The 16,919-nt window shown below is 36.9% G+C and overlaps 3 protein-coding genes across 3 annotated transcripts in view; 1 reads left to right on the forward strand and 2 right to left on the reverse strand.

Moving 5' to 3' along the window:
- The window catches only part of LOC107698048 (cocaine- and amphetamine-regulated transcript protein-like), a 2,725-nt gene extending 906 nt beyond the window's left edge, over nucleotides 1-1,819 (reverse strand). Inside the window, exons 1-2 of the mRNA XM_016498963.1 lie at nucleotides 1,304-1,819; nucleotides 1,136-1,219 (exon numbers count right to left, since the gene is read on the reverse strand). Of these exons, the coding sequence (XP_016354449.1) occupies nucleotides 1,136-1,219; nucleotides 1,304-1,540 (321 nt within the window). The 5' untranslated portion in view covers nucleotides 1,541-1,819. The remainder of the gene's footprint in view (nucleotides 1-1,135; nucleotides 1,220-1,303) is intronic.
- A 3,947-nt stretch (nucleotides 1,820-5,766) lies between these two features.
- LOC107698046 (T-kininogen 2-like) lies at nucleotides 5,767-9,898 on the reverse strand. The gene is made up of 7 exons (XM_016498961.1): nucleotides 9,610-9,898; nucleotides 8,989-9,105; nucleotides 8,223-8,295; nucleotides 7,615-7,787; nucleotides 7,258-7,368; nucleotides 6,315-6,407; nucleotides 5,767-6,205 (listed from the first exon to the last, which is right to left on the reverse strand). The coding sequence occupies exons 1-7, from the start codon at nucleotides 9,805-9,807 to the stop codon at nucleotides 5,930-5,932; spliced, it is 1,041 nt and encodes a 346-aa protein (XP_016354447.1). The 5' UTR covers nucleotides 9,808-9,898; the 3' UTR covers nucleotides 5,767-5,929.
- A 2,231-nt stretch (nucleotides 9,899-12,129) lies between these two features.
- LOC107698047 (lysosome-associated membrane glycoprotein 3-like) lies at nucleotides 12,130-16,186 on the forward strand. Its single transcript, XM_016498962.1, has 6 exons — nucleotides 12,130-12,289; nucleotides 12,605-12,825; nucleotides 13,576-13,695; nucleotides 13,806-13,878; nucleotides 15,647-15,817; nucleotides 15,936-16,186. The coding sequence occupies exons 1-6, from the start codon at nucleotides 12,229-12,231 to the stop codon at nucleotides 16,073-16,075; spliced, it is 786 nt and encodes a 261-aa protein (XP_016354448.1). The 5' UTR covers nucleotides 12,130-12,228; the 3' UTR covers nucleotides 16,076-16,186.
- The last annotated feature ends 733 nt before the right edge of the window (nucleotides 16,187-16,919 follow it).

Below are 16,919 nucleotides of genomic sequence, written 5' to 3' on the forward strand. Positions count from 1 at the left end.
AAAGGACCAGCTTAAACCAGCAAAGGACCAGCATAAGCCAGCAAAGGACCAGCTTAAACCAGCATCCCAGCGTCAAAACATACCTAACCAGCATATGCTGATTTTTTCAACAGGGTATTTTGTGGAGCATTCTTCATGGAGTACATTTTCATATTCCCATCATCCCAAAATGAGATTCTGTCTTCGTTTACTCACCCTCGTGTCATTCCAAACCCCCCCAAAAACTGTTTATCTTTGGAACAAGAATGAGGATATTCTTAAGATTCACTCATCATTTTTATCCATCCATTGAAAGGCAATCAACATTTTCAAGCTTCAGCAAGGACATGATCATAAAAGTAATCGAGCAATTTAATCCAAGTCTTCTAAAGATCATGAACTGATTTTAATTTAGACTTTTATTCACATATAAACATTGATCAACACACAGCTCATCAAATATGGTAAACGGAAACTCAACTCACGATCGTGTCGAGTAGGCTAACTAGACTTTCAAAGGATGGACAAAAAAGATGAAAGAATATTCAAAATATCTAAATTTGTGTGCCGGAGATTAGGTTTGGAAAAACATGAGGCTGAGTAAATGATGACAGAATTTGCATCTTTTGGTGACCTAACTCTTTAATATTGGATAAAACAGTACACTCACATCTTTAAAAATGGAATTCATATTAGTATTAAGTTAACATAGCTAGATTTGAATTAGTTCACAGATTTATTTTGAGTGGATTTTGCTGGGGTGACCTAACTCTTTAATATTGGATAAAACAGTACACTCACATCTTTAAAAATGGAATTCATATTAGTCTTAAGTTAACATAGGTAGATTTGAATTAGTTCACAGATTTATTTTGAGTGGATTTTGCTGTGTATTTGCTACACACTGCAGAAATATGTGACAAACAGTTATTAATATATCTATTACGCAATACATTTAGAAGTATTTTATCCTTTTGTCCTTTCTCAGAACAAAATGTTTCAACCAAAGCATGATTTCGCTGATATACAGTTCATATCCAGAGTTCAAAATGTACAGCAGAATACCAATGACCTAATTACATTTTTATTATATTCATGTGTAAGATATGCGTAAACAGACACTGTAAAGGATTGTATTGCTGAATAACAGACTTACCGAGGGAACCCAGCCAAACTTCTTCTCTGCAGTGGGAATCTGTTTGTTTCTCAGTTTTGCAAGAACTTCTTGAAGAGCTTCAATCTATAAAATATATATTTTGTTCTTAATTAATGTATCTGTTAATGCTGTAATGATTTCTAGAGTGTCTGAAACCAGTTATCTTACCAGTTCTTTCTCCTCTTGAGCCTTCATGTTATCGTCTATCGAGCGGATCTCTAGAAAATCATCACAACTAACTAGTAGCATTAAGACGGAGCAGGTTACGGTTAGAAGAAAGATCCGATCACTAGCCATTGTGTCGAGGAACAGGACTTGACGTCTATCGTGACCGACTCTTCTCAAGTAACAGAAGAAGGACCATCTCAAGCACTTATAAGCTCTCTGTGCAATGATCAAATGCATCAAAATGAGATGTTGTAGATGTCTCGGCTCATGTCTCCACTGAGAACGTCAGCAGGATGATTCATACGTCTGACCCATGACCCTCAAACATCAAGCCACTGATGTACACCTAACCTCATCTTTGACTACAATCACCAATCATTTTTAGTTCCGGAGATCATTTCATTACCGGAACATCTATGACAAGAAATTTTAAGAGAACCGGGGCCAGTTGCAAACAATTCCTTTTGTAAATCTATTTTGGTTTTGTGTGTCATGTGGGTTATGAGTGAAAATGAAACATGCACATAAACATCTCAGCATTAACAAATAACTATTAATAACTGAACAATTAGATCACCATGACTTTAATACACAGAAGATCTTCTCTGATAGTTCCAAATCTTTTACAATTATTTTCTATATAATGGAAGTTGGAAGTAGGGGAAATAAATGAAAAAGAAATGCATCACATAGGTATTACAAAGTGTCATGAATTAACATAATTGTATTATTATTATTAGTAGTAGTAGTAGTATTTTCGTTAAAACTTAAAAAAAAAAAAATCTATTATAGAGTAAGTACTTTGAAAAAAAAAATCAGTATCCAAAGCTGTCTCATTGCCTTACCCTCACTCTAAAAACACTGGGTTAAAAACAACCCAATTTGGGTTGTTATTAACCCAAGGGCTGGGTAAATATAGGACAGAACCCATCTTGGGTTAAATTTACCCAGCAAATTAGGGTTGTTTATTTAACCCAGCATAATGGGTTGATTTAACCCAGCTTTATTCATTTTTACTATATTACTATCTTATTTTTTACTTCATACATTAAATAATGTTTACAGATTAACTTAAACCCTCTAAACCTTTCTAAAATACTCCACACAACCACTGGTTTGCATGATAACTTCCTTTATTTTCCTTCATTTATCATTTACAGCATTGTTTATATAGTTTTTAATAGGCTATACATATTGCCTATATTTAAACTCGTTTAACAAACATTAGAAGAAAAAGTCAACATTAAACAGAAGTAATTCATGTGTAATCGACCAGTCTCTGTTGTTCTGTTTCCACCGTAACGGCGCTGGTTCTCGTGCCCGAGCTGGAGTCGTGTTCGGCGGGGAACGGCTAACGGACCACCGCCCAGCGTTTCACTCTAGCCGAAACATGCTGTGACTCCATAACCTGCCAATAAATAAATAGCTCTGAGGACGTTTTAACATCCAAAGTATTATATTCTGTATGTTTATAAATAAAATCACGCGAAAAGACCGCGACACTCGTTAAAGTTGATTCACACCGCGCGCCTGTGTGTTGCTCTGCATAAAATTGAACGATATACAGCGCAGTAACGATTTTATAGATAAAATAAAATGTACACAAACCTGAATTTTACCGAAGAATGGCACTGAGTTGTATTTAACCCAGCATTTTTTAGAGTGTGGGTTACGTCTGACCCTGGATCTGAGTAACACTAAAACCAAACATTGGGTTGTTATGTCTGACCCAGGAGCTGCAAAACAACCCAAACATTGGGTTGTTACATTTGACCCAGGAGCTGGGTAACACAAAAACTACCAAAACACTGAAAAAATAACCCCAAAAATTACCCAAAAGGCTCAACCCAGCATTTGGGTTAAAAAAAAAATAACCCAGGATTTTTTTAGAGTGCTGAATCACAACTGTAAGCTGATAAAATGATTTATAATTTGAGCTGTCTGGTCAGATTTCACGGGTCAGTTTCAAGTAATTCATCTTTGCTTTAAATCACGTCATAAACAAAGAAGGTCTGGTTATTAACCCTGTAAGGCCCACTGTTGTAATATTACAACATCATTTTTAGCTTGATTTTTTCTCTCCAAGACCACATTCACACAACAATCCCATTGTTTAGCCTTACGTTGGATGCTAGATTTGAAAAAATAGGCCTGTTTACCTGACCATGAACTCACACAACCTTCGAACGTCCCTTGAAGCACATCATCTTGTTTTTCTGGACTGGATAAATCAACATTCAAGTAAGTAAAATGCCTAAAACATTTTTTTTTCTGTGATTAGTAGTATGTCTAGATCATGTACACTCTTAAAAATAAAGGTGCTTCACGATGCCATAGAAGAACCTTTTTGTCTAAATGGTTTCATAAAGAACCTTTCTGTTTCACAAAAGCTTCTTTGTGGCGAAAGAAGGTTCTTCAGATTATAAAAAGGTAAGAAAGAGATGCTTCTTTAAAGAACCTTTGACTGAATGGTTCTTTGTGGAACCAAAAATGGTTCTTCTATGGCATCACTGTGAAGAACCTTTTGAAGCACCTTTATTTTTAAGAGCTTCTCACTTGTTCCATGTGAAAAAAATAAAAAATAAATAAAAAATACTAATAGAAACATACTGTTTTTGATCATTCACAAGTTTTAAATGTCTTTTTTGTTACCATTTTGAGATTCAATCAAAATGCAATGATTATTAAATAAGTTCAAGAATAAATTATTTCTTCAAGAATTTGTGTAGCAATATTTGAAACTATCTGTATCTTATAATTTATAAAACATACTTGACATGGCCCTGTGTTCTTCTCTGCTTGTTTGCCCAAACATCTGCTTGGGACAGGTGATAATGTTCTGGAATGGGGGGTTATATAAGTGCTATTAGCATGATAAGCTATCAGACAGTATTGTGTGAATTCTGTGAATGGGTGAATTTATATTTCAGAATGTCACCAGGCAGGAAAGACTGTCCCATCATCACTGATGCTGTCCAGAATGAGAACAGTGACAGAGATGGACTCTGATACGAGAGATGCAAGTTTTAAAGTCCAGTGATTAAAGGTTTAAAGTTTTCATGTAGTTCATCAGCTTTTGTAAATATAATCTGAATGTATTTTTACAATAAATGTTTTTTCATAAAAATATGACTTATTTTATCCTTATTGTGTGATTATTAGTGTATAGGTCCATGTAGGCCACTGTTATGGGGTTACAGAAGCATCACACCCTGCAAATGAACTCTTATATGTCCTCTACATTCCTTCAGACAGTGAGTAAAAACACTGAAATAAAAATTGAAATTCTGAAATGCAACGCGTTTAATTACACAATAAGCGTTTTCCTCCCATAGAAAAACCCAGTATTAGTTTGGTCTTTTAAAAACACTGTCTTAAGGCATTAAGCCACGTTAAGTGTTTTTCCTTTTAGAATGTCCCTTCTTGGGTGGTAGACAAAGAGAATGTGTGCAGTGTTGATTTACAGTCATTAATGTCTTAAAGAGATCGTATGATGCTGCTAAAAAGAACATTATTTTGTGTATTTGGTGTAATGAAATGTGTTTATGCGGTTTAAGGTTAAAAAAACACATTATTTTCCACATACTGTACATTATTGTTTCTCCTCTATGCTCCGCCTTTCTGAAACGCGTCGATTTTTAAAAAGCTAATTGTTCTGAAAAGCGAGGTGTGCTCTGATTGGCCAGCTATCCAGTGCGTTGTGATTGGCCGAATACCTCAAGCGTGAGACGGAAATGTTACGCCAATCGCATCATATGACCCCTTTAAGATTCAGATAATATCTAATGTATGATACTAATTATGATATGCTAATGTTCTTTTTTTCTCTCCATTTCCTGACAGACTGTGAGTGAGAAAGACTGGCGAGACTTACTAAAAGTATCAATTATTGTACATTTATTCACTCATTTGACATTTACAACACAGCACTCTTCCGTTATGTTCTGTATTGAACTTATTAGAATTATATTATAAAAATAAAAATTACTGTGAATCAATTTTTGTGTTTAAGATGATTTACTGTGTAATTGGTATTTAAAATATAAAATAGGTGTGGTGTAAATATGGTTAAATGGCTGTATCAGCCACATAGTCAGCCCTTTACAGAACTCAGCCATACAAGAATAACATATAAGGTTCATATATGATTTGGCTCACTTCAGGTTTTAGTTCAGTTCTGGCTATAAAGATGTGGACCAGTTCTGGGCCGGCAAACACGTACTGATCTGGGCCACACTTTAGCTGTTGATATGGGCCAGATCTGAGCCAAAGGAAATTTGCTGATCTTTTGCCCTCACGCAAAATTCCTGATCGCCTGGATTCATATTGAAATGACTATTTCTCCTAAACGTGATCGATCTTCAACTCATAGTTTACGTCTCGACCACCAGAGTGCCAAATCTTCCATACCGCAGCTGGAAAATGTAGTTATTATAGATTATATGGACATGCAACACAATTCCAACAGTTCATCAAAATCACAGGTCTTTATTGTTTAATATAAGACAGTGTACTGTGAATTATTGTAGAATCCACAAATGAATGAATGATAAACATCATAAATCCCATTATAAGTATAGTAGTTGAATTCTTTTAGGTAATGGTTTAAACCCACACACAGGCCTCTCAGCTCGTCAGATCCTGGTCATTGAGTGCAGTGTCTGCTGCGGTCGGGTCCGGCTGTGAAGACTCTGTAGTGTTTGGAGGAGCGATGCTGATAACGAGCGGCTTGAACTCTCTCCAGGGTTTGGTGGGACAGTTGAGCGGTGTGCTTTGGGTCGTGCCGATGCTCTCCTTGGATTCCTCGGAGGATTCTTTGACTTGCGTCTTTGGACTCGGTTGTTTTTCAGGCTTGATCCTAAGAGGAGACCAGCCTGGTGGCCGTTTAAATCTCGCGACAGTCTGAAAACAAGATGATGGGCATGAATGGGTTTATTAAAAATCTATTGCAATGATGTGAAAATGATCTGAATCGTTTAATAGAAATAAAATTATTGATGGGGTGGTTCACCTTAACAAACACTGCCTGACATTCAACATGCACTTCTGGGACCTCGTGCCTCCAAGGAGCCACATCCACAGTAGAGTTACACTGCAAAACCTCCTAAACAACAACTTTATGTGAGAGGCTACAAGTACACACAACAAGTACACATTCCTGTTTGCATAGCTTCATTTGAATTATTCTGAGTACACTTTTTGCATAGATTTCTCTGATGAAGAGCATCTTTATGTGTTATTGTGCCATCTCAGACTAAATAAATCAACTAATATTAATGGACACTACCATTCAAAGTTTGGGGTCTGTGAGTATTTTTTCTTTTTGTTTTTTTCAGCAACATCTCTATAGTGTTACAAAATGTTTCTATTTCAAATAAATGTTGAAATCTTTAAAAAAATCTTTAAAAAAATGTATCATGGTTTCAACAAAAAATATGAAGCAGCACAACTGTTTCAACATCGATAATAATCAGAAATGTTTCCTGAGCAGCAAATCAGCATATTAGAATGATTTCTGAAGATCATGTGACACTGAAGACTGGAGGAATGATGCTGAAAATACAGCTTTGATCACAGAAATAAATTGTTTTAACAGATATTCACATAGAAAACAGCTGTTTTAAATTGTAATACTATTTCCTAATATTACTGTTTTAACTGTATCTTTGACCAAATAAATGCAGCCTTGGTGAGCAGAAGAGACTTCTTCCAAAAACATTTAAAAATATCATAGAAACTCTAAAGTTTTGAATGGTAGGATATTTTGGGATACAGCTAAGCCTTTAGAACAGTACGAGGAATTATAAAAATGGACATGTGTATTTGTAATTAATATTTTAATTAATCAAATGAGTTCATTTGCAAAAAGAGAAAAAATAAAATAAATACTGAACATAAAATAAGTGAAATAATTTCTGCATGTGTGTGTTACACAGCGTGATTTGATACAGTACCGTATTTTCCTGCATTGGGTGGCACTCCTCGGTAACCGCTTTGAATTCTGCTCTGGTGCAGTTGCTCTTCTCAATCTCAAACTGCAATTTATACCTGAACCCAGCAACCACCTACACACAGAGACGATTCACAACACCACAGCATTAACCTCGATGTTCCTGAGGTCAGCCAGCCGCAGCCAACAGCCCAAGCCGACAAAAAAACAGTCCAGTGGATTAAATGAGCTGATTTCACATCATATTTGTCCATTCGGAAAACGCCTCTCCCCAAATATATTCCATTCAGGCCATTGGTTTTATCAGTGAACACAGGAATCAATCAGGTGAGCGGCAGGATCATGAAAATAAATCATTTACCTGTTTTGTTGCCGATGTCAAGTCCCTAAAGATGAAGAAATGCATGTGATTGATCATGCCATTGGCTTTCGACAAAGAATGAATGAGCGGTTCCCTCAGTTCTTCATGATGTAACTCGATCATTTCAGGGCAGCCCAGACAAGGGGCGACTTTAGAGGAAGCAGCTGGCTCAGCTGTCAGAGAGCGTTCAGGAAAGACAGTGAGTCAAATCTGATATATGCTTCCATAGAGGCCAGTCTTCAGCTTTCAATACAAATAACTGACAAACTCCTGGTGAAGAACAATTCAAAAAGGAGAGATCCACCAATCGGAGTAGTCAGTGTTGGAGATGGAAATTGCACATTTAAACTACTGATATAAATATGTAAATGCTTGACTGTTTTATGTAATGACGGCAATACTAGAAATGAAAAAAAAAGGGGGTTCAAAGTTTTCCTGAGGGAATCTGAATCTTGTAGTTTGTAGTTACAGCGGTTTGCGTTTCTAGGGCAGAAAACTGCTATCGTTTTCTTTTTTAAAACTTTTACTATGGAAAAAATGGCTAAGTGCACTTATAACGGTAAAGTATAAAAGCGATTAAAGCAGTCATAAAACAACATGCGACATACCTGAACAGTCGTGTAACAGTAACTCTTGATCTGCTTCTGTGAACAGGACTTTCGCATGACAGATTCTGAGCGCCTGAGGAACCACAACATATTCATGTACTATAATCATGGCCAAAGGCTGCTGTAAGACACTAATTACCAGCGTTGGGGTAATGCATTACAAGTAACGCGAGCTATGTAATCAGATTACTTTTACAAGTAACTAGTAAAGTTACGCATTACTTTTAAATTTACAATGAAATATCTGAGTTACTTTTTCAAATAAATACTACACATTACTTTGTTTTCCCATGTATTGACTAACTTCTCTCCTGTCCCCGTGTTGAGAGGAATCAGGCGTGAGTGCAGAGACAGAGGCGCTTCTTTCAGCCCCAGACTTATGCTGTGAAAGGGTCTTTACAGCAGTTTTTGTTATTAAAAAACAAATAAGCAAGCCCAGCCCAGGTGACAAAAAGTAACGCAAAGTAGCGTAACACACGACTTTCCATAAAAAGTAACTAAGTAACGCAATTAGTTACTTTTTAATGGAGTAACGCAATATTGTAATGCATCACTTTTAAAAGCAACTTTCCACAACACTGCTAATTACAAAGTATTTGATTGTGATTGGAAACATATTTGTATAATTAACACTAAACTGCATAACTGACATAATTGACTGCTGCCCAATGGATTTTAGACTTCCTACATAATTGTTTCTAAATGCGAGGGTTTGTTTGGCGATAAAAATGTAGATTATCATGTAGGTGACTTCATAAGATCTTACCTTATCCGCTTGTTGCAGATAGTCACATTCATGCCAAACCTTGTCTGCTCCTGCGGGACAATCTGTCTCTCTGCTTGTGAACCGTACGAACACAACTTCTGCCGATTCATTCTGAGCCTGTAAACATTACTGTATTATGCTACACTCTTAACAATAAAGGCTCTTTATTGGCATTGATGGTTCCATGAAGAACCTTAAACATTAAAGGTTCTTAATAGTGGGAAAAGGTTCTTTAAATTATTCAAATATTCCTCATACTAAGAAAAAAAATGGTTCTTGTAAGAGCTGATCACTGAAAGGTTGGAACCAAAAATGGCTCTTCTGTTGCATTGCTACACTCTCAAAAATAAAGGTTTCTAAAGGGGGTTTTCGCAGCGATGCCACAGAAGATGAAGAACCTTTGAGTGAACAGTTCTTAAAAGATCCATTTTTTCTTAGCATGATGAACATTTTAACTATCTAAAGAACCCTTTGTGCATTGATAAGGTTCCATGGATGTTAGAGGTTCTTCACGGAACCACCAATGCCAATAAAGAGTCTTTATTTTTAAGAGTGCCGGAGAACCTACAGCCGCTTAGAGCTGAAATGTTATACAATGCAAAGAGCAAAACTACATCCTACCTTCGTAGCCTCCAGGATTTCATAGAGAGCAAGTTGAGCACCTTCAGTTAATATCTTGTTATGCGCAGAAAGAGTTACATTCACAACATCCTCCACACGTTTATCATTACAGGGAATTTTAATGTCAGTTTGTCCACGTCCTCCAGAAGAATAAAGCCAAGCTAGCGCGAAAACCGTCAAGATCTTGTCCCGCATCATGCTGAAAACCCAGCAGTGTTGGAGTGAGAGGGTTCAGAAGTGTCCGCGCTGGACTCTATCGGCCCCTGTAATGATTTACTCACTGTTAGAAAGCTCAGCTCTGTGTCTGTATCTCCAGCTGTCCAAATATGGTGCGACGGTATTCAGCAGATGTAATGCAAATGTTTACTCGTCTGAGACGCTCTCCACAACACGCACAGTTCTCTGAATCACCGCTGCAAAACAATGATAAGAGACCTTCACTGAGACCTTTACATGACGGTGCACAAACATACATCGAGACACAGTTTTAACATTTTGGAAGACAGTCTGTTCCAAAAGATCAGTCCAGAGCGGTCCATGTGTTCTGGACTCAAACACTGGCTATCAGGCCCAAAGAAAGTGTGTGCATGTCCAATTTGTCTACAAATAGATGATTGATTACAGTATTTATTGCTTTTTGGATTCATTTGACTGTTTTATCTCAACTTTTCATATTAGTGAAGTTAAAGATTTGTTTAGTGCTTCATAACAGAGACAAACACACAGCATTCAGCAGTGTTAGAATTCAAAGTTGCGTTAAGTAAATTGACAAAAGCAGCAGTGTGTATTTAAGGCCATACTTTGTCCCCTCTACCTTTGACCCGTGCTGTGTTTTGCTCTCATGGAATTAAAGACATGACCAGATTCAGTCTCTACAGAGTTAGTTAAACATACTTAACATACAATAAACATACTGATGAGAATTTATTTATGAACAGATCATTTTTATACATAAATGGAAAAAGTAATGATGTAATAAAATAATAATGTGAAATGCTACAGTAAAAAACGTTTAATGAACAGTATTTTATAAAATAATAAACTCTATTAATTAACTTTACATTAGCATATATATTAAATATTCATATTATATTTAACAAGACAATAATTACATTAATCTATGTTGTTTATATTCATTTATTTATTTAATAAAAAGCAGTCACCTTAATTTACAATGAAAAACATTAAAAACATTGTGTGATGCATCATATTGAATTATATTTTAATAGTTATATTTCACTTGTATTTGTTTTTAGTTACGTGCTTTGGAGAGTTTTATATTTAATACATTATAAATTAATTAGGCTATCTTTAATACAGAAACATAACTGACATAACTTAAAAATGACTTAAAAATGAAGCCATCAGGTTGTCTTAAATAATCTTTTAGGAGGAATGCTCATCGTGTGAGATGTACAGATGTCCATTTAGAGGTCAATAACATCCAACAATGCATTTTTTGGCATCAAAATGACTACTTGCAAAAAAAATGTTTAATGCAATTTACATGGTCAACGGTTTTTTTACTTTTAAGCACCACAAAAAAACGTTGAATTCAGAAACTGAAAACATGTTTGTCATTAAAGGGTATTCAAGTCATTTTTAAATTAACTGCATTTTTATGTGTTTTTGAATTATAATCTTGACAACAACACAAAGTGTTGCATTCTTCCATAGATGTAGTAATTATTGGTAAGATAATTTTCTAATTAAATTATAACAACATGGATCGCACTTACTCATTTTAAACTTTAAAATAAATAAATACAAGAAACACACACACACACACACACACACACACACACAGACACACACACACACAGAGAGAGAGAGAGTTCCACAACCAACCAAAGTGGAAAGGGAAGTAAAAAAGTGAACAGAGCACCCAAAGTGTGAACAGACGTGTTTGGGTGATCTGCATCGTTCACACATTTCAAAATGCAAAAAATGACACATTTACACAAAACAGTTTTATTCCATTGTGTCCTGAAGTGCTGTTTTTAATAAATGCTCTTATAGTTTCAGTTTTGTTTTTCAAAACACATGGTTGAACAGTGACTAAAGTTGCTGATAGAAGATTTGAAACGCGCACATACCGAAGCTCCACGAACATGGAATTTAGTCAAGTTATTGGTAACTGAAAGAAAAACAACATGTTTTATTATCTATACGCGAGCGGTGCTTGCTGTGACATTGAACCCTTTGAGGCATTGAATGCATTTTGCTCCAACGAAAAAGTGTGGCAAATATTAGTATGAACTGACCTGTCGGTGGCACTAAATTTTGGGCAAGAGCCCAAACTGGCACCATGAATGTCCAGACCCAAGTCTATCACTTGTTTTAATCAAACAGCTGTCTAGATTGCTTAGAAATTCAATTTAGAAATACAACTCTTGATCTGAAATATGATCTATACCATTATATAGTTATTATACTCATATCATACTTGGTTTACTAATCGTGGGCTTGGCTAAAGATGCTTCCTGATGTCAGACAACTGCTGACAACATCAAAGCATAACTGTCCTCCTTCACAACCACATGTGCATTATTTTACCACGGCCTCAGAGCTGATACCATAAGAGCAACTGCCCTGAAACACAAGAGCCCCTTTCTTAAAATGAATTACACAAGTCGCCGCATTGCTCTGCTTCTTCTGCTGTCCTCCATGCATTGGCTAGGTGAGTTGATTTGCCTTTTTATTTAAGTCAAAACGGTGATTTTAATGGTAAATAATCCTACAAACTTTGCATATATTCTTATAAATTATGATTTATAATGAGTTTATAATTAGAAATGTAGATTTATAAATAGATTGTTAATAAATTAGTAAGTTCTAGTAAGTTCTAGTAGTTCTAGTAAGCCTAATTTCTGAGAACCCAGAACAATGCAACACTGAGTCAGTGTAACAACATCCATAATTGGTCCTGGTAGCTCTGTGTTGGTTAACACTTCACGAAATGGTGCTAAAGCCCCCCGTTGTTTCGTGCTTACAGGAAGCTCTCTAGCCGCAAAGCCTCTTCACCTTTCAGCTTCAGCAGATGAAGTTCCTGCCATCATCAACAGTGATCCTCCCATCACTAATCTGTCCAAGAGACCCGTTCTTCAGCCCAAAGAAACCGCGCCGCCTCAGTTTCTGTGCACCTTGAGGAACCCCCAGGGCAAAGTGTGTGTGCGGGCCAGTTTGGGAGTGGAGTATGTGGTGAGAGAGAATAAAGTAAGCTTGTTATTTTCTCAGCATTTTTATTCAGCTTCTCAGCATGTTCTAGCAGGGGGTGAGAACTCACTTGGTTTACCACCAACATTGTCAACGGCTCACTGCACTGTCAGAAAAAACACGCATCCTCAAGAGTACACGTTGCTAATACTTTACATTGTTCATTTCATGGTGGGATGAAATAGCCCCATAATTAAGACAAACTATAAAATGAAAAACTTTGTTTTTAATGAGTAATCCCTTGTAAGAAAGAAGTGCTGTTAATTGTACTGAATGTGCACCTACAGTGAACCTCAAATCTTAAGCTTATTTTTAAAACACTACTTGCAAATAATATAATAATAATGGAATAAAAAGCCCCTTAAGTGTACTTTAAGTGTAGATTCTATTCTACTGCCATCACTTACATTTATTTAATTCCAGTTGTGTTTAATAGCCGCAGGAGGTGCGTAGACCCCCATAATGTTTGTTCATGTGATGTTTGTCAAAACTGTCCTCTCATAATCTCTAGCACAGCCAGTGGATCAAAACGTCCCCAAGTTTTCTGTGAATATCTTCTTCACTGTGTGCATGCATTCAGTAGACTCAAAGAGTACAATGTCGAACATAGGCTACGTCTACAAATTCTGTGCAGCTACACCAAATTTGAGTGCCTTGATCTTTTTAGATCAACGATATTGTCAATTTTACAGTATTTCCATACTAACATGATGTTGGTCCAGTAATCACACTGCTTAACTTGTATTCCAGAAGAACTATTATTTCAACATGAATCCCAGCTCAACACGAGCCACGGGATTCTGTGGGAACCAAAAGTCTATTCTCTCACTGGACTTTGATGGTGGACATCTGGAGTTCACTTTCATCAAGGTACCTACAGTAGCTTTTATCTCTATGATAAGCTTTCTCTCTGGGGTTAAACATGTACAAAACAAGCAATCTTAATCAACATACAATGCAATATTTCTTCACACTCCCAGGAAGGCGATCTTTCCTATGTGAGCACTATCAAAGGGCTTCTGAGACCAGCTCCCCCTTGTAAAAATTGCCAGAGTAAGTATAAATTACACTACAACCTTTGCAAACACACTCATCACGCACTCACGATTATTCTTATCCTTAGAATATCTTACTATTTTATCTAGGGCTTGACAATAAAGAGTTAACATGTGGCAAAAACATGAGTTTCGCCTACCTGTCGAGAAGAAACTCCACACACTCGGTGTCTCGATTGAAACCCAAACATTCCCTCAAGTTCCTCCGTCTTCTAAAAACACAGCCGATGTTTACCCTTGTTATACACCATTGTCTGTCTCTGTGTATTTTGGCAAGTCTTCAGATTTATTTTTCCCATGTATAGTGTCAGCCACGTTCGCAAAAAACAGCCTCTGGCTCAGCCTGCTACAGTAGCCACGTCCCAGTGTCTCACTATTGGTTGAGCTGGAAAGAGATTGACAGATTTGTGCATAATGCTCTAATGGTACGTTTACATGACAACAATGTACTAAAAACTAAAGTTTTGCATACAGATGACAACGTTCAACATTCATGGGATCCACGAAAATGACTAAAAATGCTATATTATTCATGCCAGGCCAGTAGGTGGCAATGTCACTTTGTAAAGAAACACTACGTGTCTGCGCACATAGCTATAAACTGAACATGTAATATGCATGTGCATGACATCACAGTTTTCACAATTGGATGGGGCCAAAAGTCTTTAAAAGGAACGTGTGAAATTTGTCCGATTTAGGCCCCGTCCGCACGGAGACGCGTTTAGCTGCATACGCATAAATTTTGTATCGTATAGGCGTTTCGTCCAGACGGATCCGGCGTTTTGGGAGAGTGAAACTGATATTTTTTGAAACCGGGTCCCAGAGTGGATAAATCTAAAAACGCCGCCCTTGCATTTTCATGTGTACAGCGAATCCGTATAATTTATGAAATCATCAGCCCATGTCTCGCCCCTAGTCAGACACCGCTACGCTACGCCACGCCACGTAGCAGCAACAAAAACATGAACAAACACTGAACGATTGTCTTTTTATTAACTAACATTAACACAGAGTAATCAATGTATTGTTCCATGTTTGTTTGTATACCACGCGCAAGGTTTATGCACATAGTCCAAGTCTTCTTCTCAGTTTTTAGTGTATCTCTGTAGCAGAAATACAGCGCCACATGCTGGTCTGGCATGTATACTACATCGTTTTGTGTCAGTTTCGTGGTTTCGTGTGGACGCAGATATTTCTTGAGACGAGGGAGAAAAAAAAGATCGGATAGGGAAAGCTCTGGCTTCGTGTGGATGTAGCCTTAGTTGTTTAGTTCAACGTTCTTTCACAGGTAGAAAAGTCTTAATTTATATTGTAACATTAATTAATTTACTCTAGCACAGTAGATATCAGTAAAGCAGTTATGCAATGAAATAAAGTAAATATTAATATGTGACACATACAAAAGAAACATGCTCAGAATTGACGCGTTGACGCTGACAACCCGTGTGTGTTGACATGGTCAAATTTCATGCTTTCCATTTATAGAGTTTTGGCACCATCTGCCTTCCATAGTTTTCAAAAGGGTTGCATTTTCAGGTCCTCAAAACGCTCCTGTCATTTCAATAAACAGCCAAAACGCATAAAAATTTTACTTTTTTTAGTTGACGTCTAAATGATGACTGGGAGGCTCACTGTTTACAATTTTGGGGGAGATTAACCTATGAATGTCATACTTATATTAGTTAATGAACAATAAATTGGGTTAAGAGAATGCATTTTGACACAAAACTTCACCTCTAAGTATATTTTTCAAACTTAATCCACAGATAAAACCTACGTTGGAGTAATAAATCACGACAAGCTATTCAAAGCAAAAAATGGCCTAAGCTTCCAATGCAAGTCTCAGATGACTCTGATACTGGCAAGCTACTTCCGAGTCAAACTGGTGCCACTGCAGATTCAAGCCTTTGATCTGGCTAATGGAGCGTTTGGAAAAGGTACATACATCTCACATTGTAGACCGCAGAGATGCTATTTTTCACTATGCATATAAATGTAAACACATATATATTCTATTACCCCGGAATAACATGATTTCTCATGTCTTGATTTCAGAGGTGGAGTGCTGGGAGGATTACAACAAGCGCATGATCCCCATTATTCTGGGTGCTGTAGCTGCGGCAGTTTGCCTCATTGCCATTCTGACGTATGTGCTTGTCCGAGAACGCCGTGGCCAAGGCTATGAACAACTCTGAGACTCTACATGTGCATTGTGAAGATGAATCAAGAGATTCAGTTGTGTGCTTTACATTGTGTGGATATTGCTTTACAGTTTCAAACGATCTCAGTAAACAATTAAAATATGATTGACATGAAATATCTTTGATATTGTGTTCATTGTAGTGCATAAGTTACTCTTTATAGACTAGGGTCATTCTGATGTATGGAGGTTTTGGGCCTTGACAAGATATGTACATTCAAGGGAATGATTATGATAAGTGCAAGTTTACATGTGAATACGAAACACTTCTTGTAAAATGCCATGGGGGAAAAAATGCTGAACAACACATCCCATAGAGTATGACAACATGCCCTGCTTCTTTGTCTTTGGCTTTTTCATTGGTAGGCTAGAGGGGGAGAAACGCCCCTACTGTTTTTCCCAAAATAACCACTAGATAAAGTCAAGCTAAATTTTTGTTGTAACTATGGACTACACTGACACAAGTGATGTAGAAGTATTCCCCATGAAGCTTACGCTGGTGATTTACCTGAGGATTTCACAGTAAGTGATCTAATTTTCAGCAGCAAGAAATAAAAGTGTTTGAAAGCTTGTTTTGCAGAACATCACAGTTATATATTATATGAGAACAGTAAGACCTGTAGATAGGGAGCACGTGTTATTTAACAAAAAATATATAGTTCATTCATGAAACTCTAGATGGTGCATTCTGACGGGGTGTTAACGTAACTGATGATATTCAGAGAGTTAAACGACTTGGCACAAGCTGATTGGTTCATGCTGCATATGCAGCCAATGAGCTTACTGCCTTGCATTTATATAGCATTCACTTGAGATTCCTGCAGTGCGCTTTCAGAGTT

This window comes from Sinocyclocheilus anshuiensis, unplaced genomic scaffold, assembly GCF_001515605.1.
Source record: "Sinocyclocheilus anshuiensis isolate Anshui unplaced genomic scaffold, SAMN03320099.WGS_v1.1 scaffold1501, whole genome shotgun sequence".
Classification (NCBI taxonomy): domain Eukaryota; kingdom Metazoa; phylum Chordata; class Actinopteri; order Cypriniformes; family Cyprinidae; genus Sinocyclocheilus; species Sinocyclocheilus anshuiensis.

Coding starts and splice junctions, on each gene's coding strand:
- LOC107698046 (XM_016498961.1), bottom strand. CDS start 9,807: ATGATGCGGGACAAGATCTTGACGGTTTTCGCGCTAGCTTGGCTTTAT. Junction 8,296..8,988: donor ATCTGCAACAAGCGGATAAG/GTAAGATCTTAT, acceptor GTGGTTCCTCAG/GCGCTCAGAATCTGTCATGC. Junction 6,408..7,257: donor ACCCAATGCAGGAAAATACG/GTACTGTATCAA, acceptor GTTGTTGTTTAG/GAGGTTTTGCAGTGTAACTC.
- LOC107698047 (XM_016498962.1), top strand. CDS start 12,229: ATGAATTACACAAGTCGCCGCATTGCTCTGCTTCTTCTGCTGTCCTCC. Junction 12,290..12,604: donor GTCCTCCATGCATTGGCTAG/GTGAGTTGATTT, acceptor TCGTGCTTACAG/GAAGCTCTCTAGCCGCAAAG. Junction 12,826..13,575: donor ATGTGGTGAGAGAGAATAAA/GTAAGCTTGTTA, acceptor CTTGTATTCCAG/AAGAACTATTATTTCAACAT.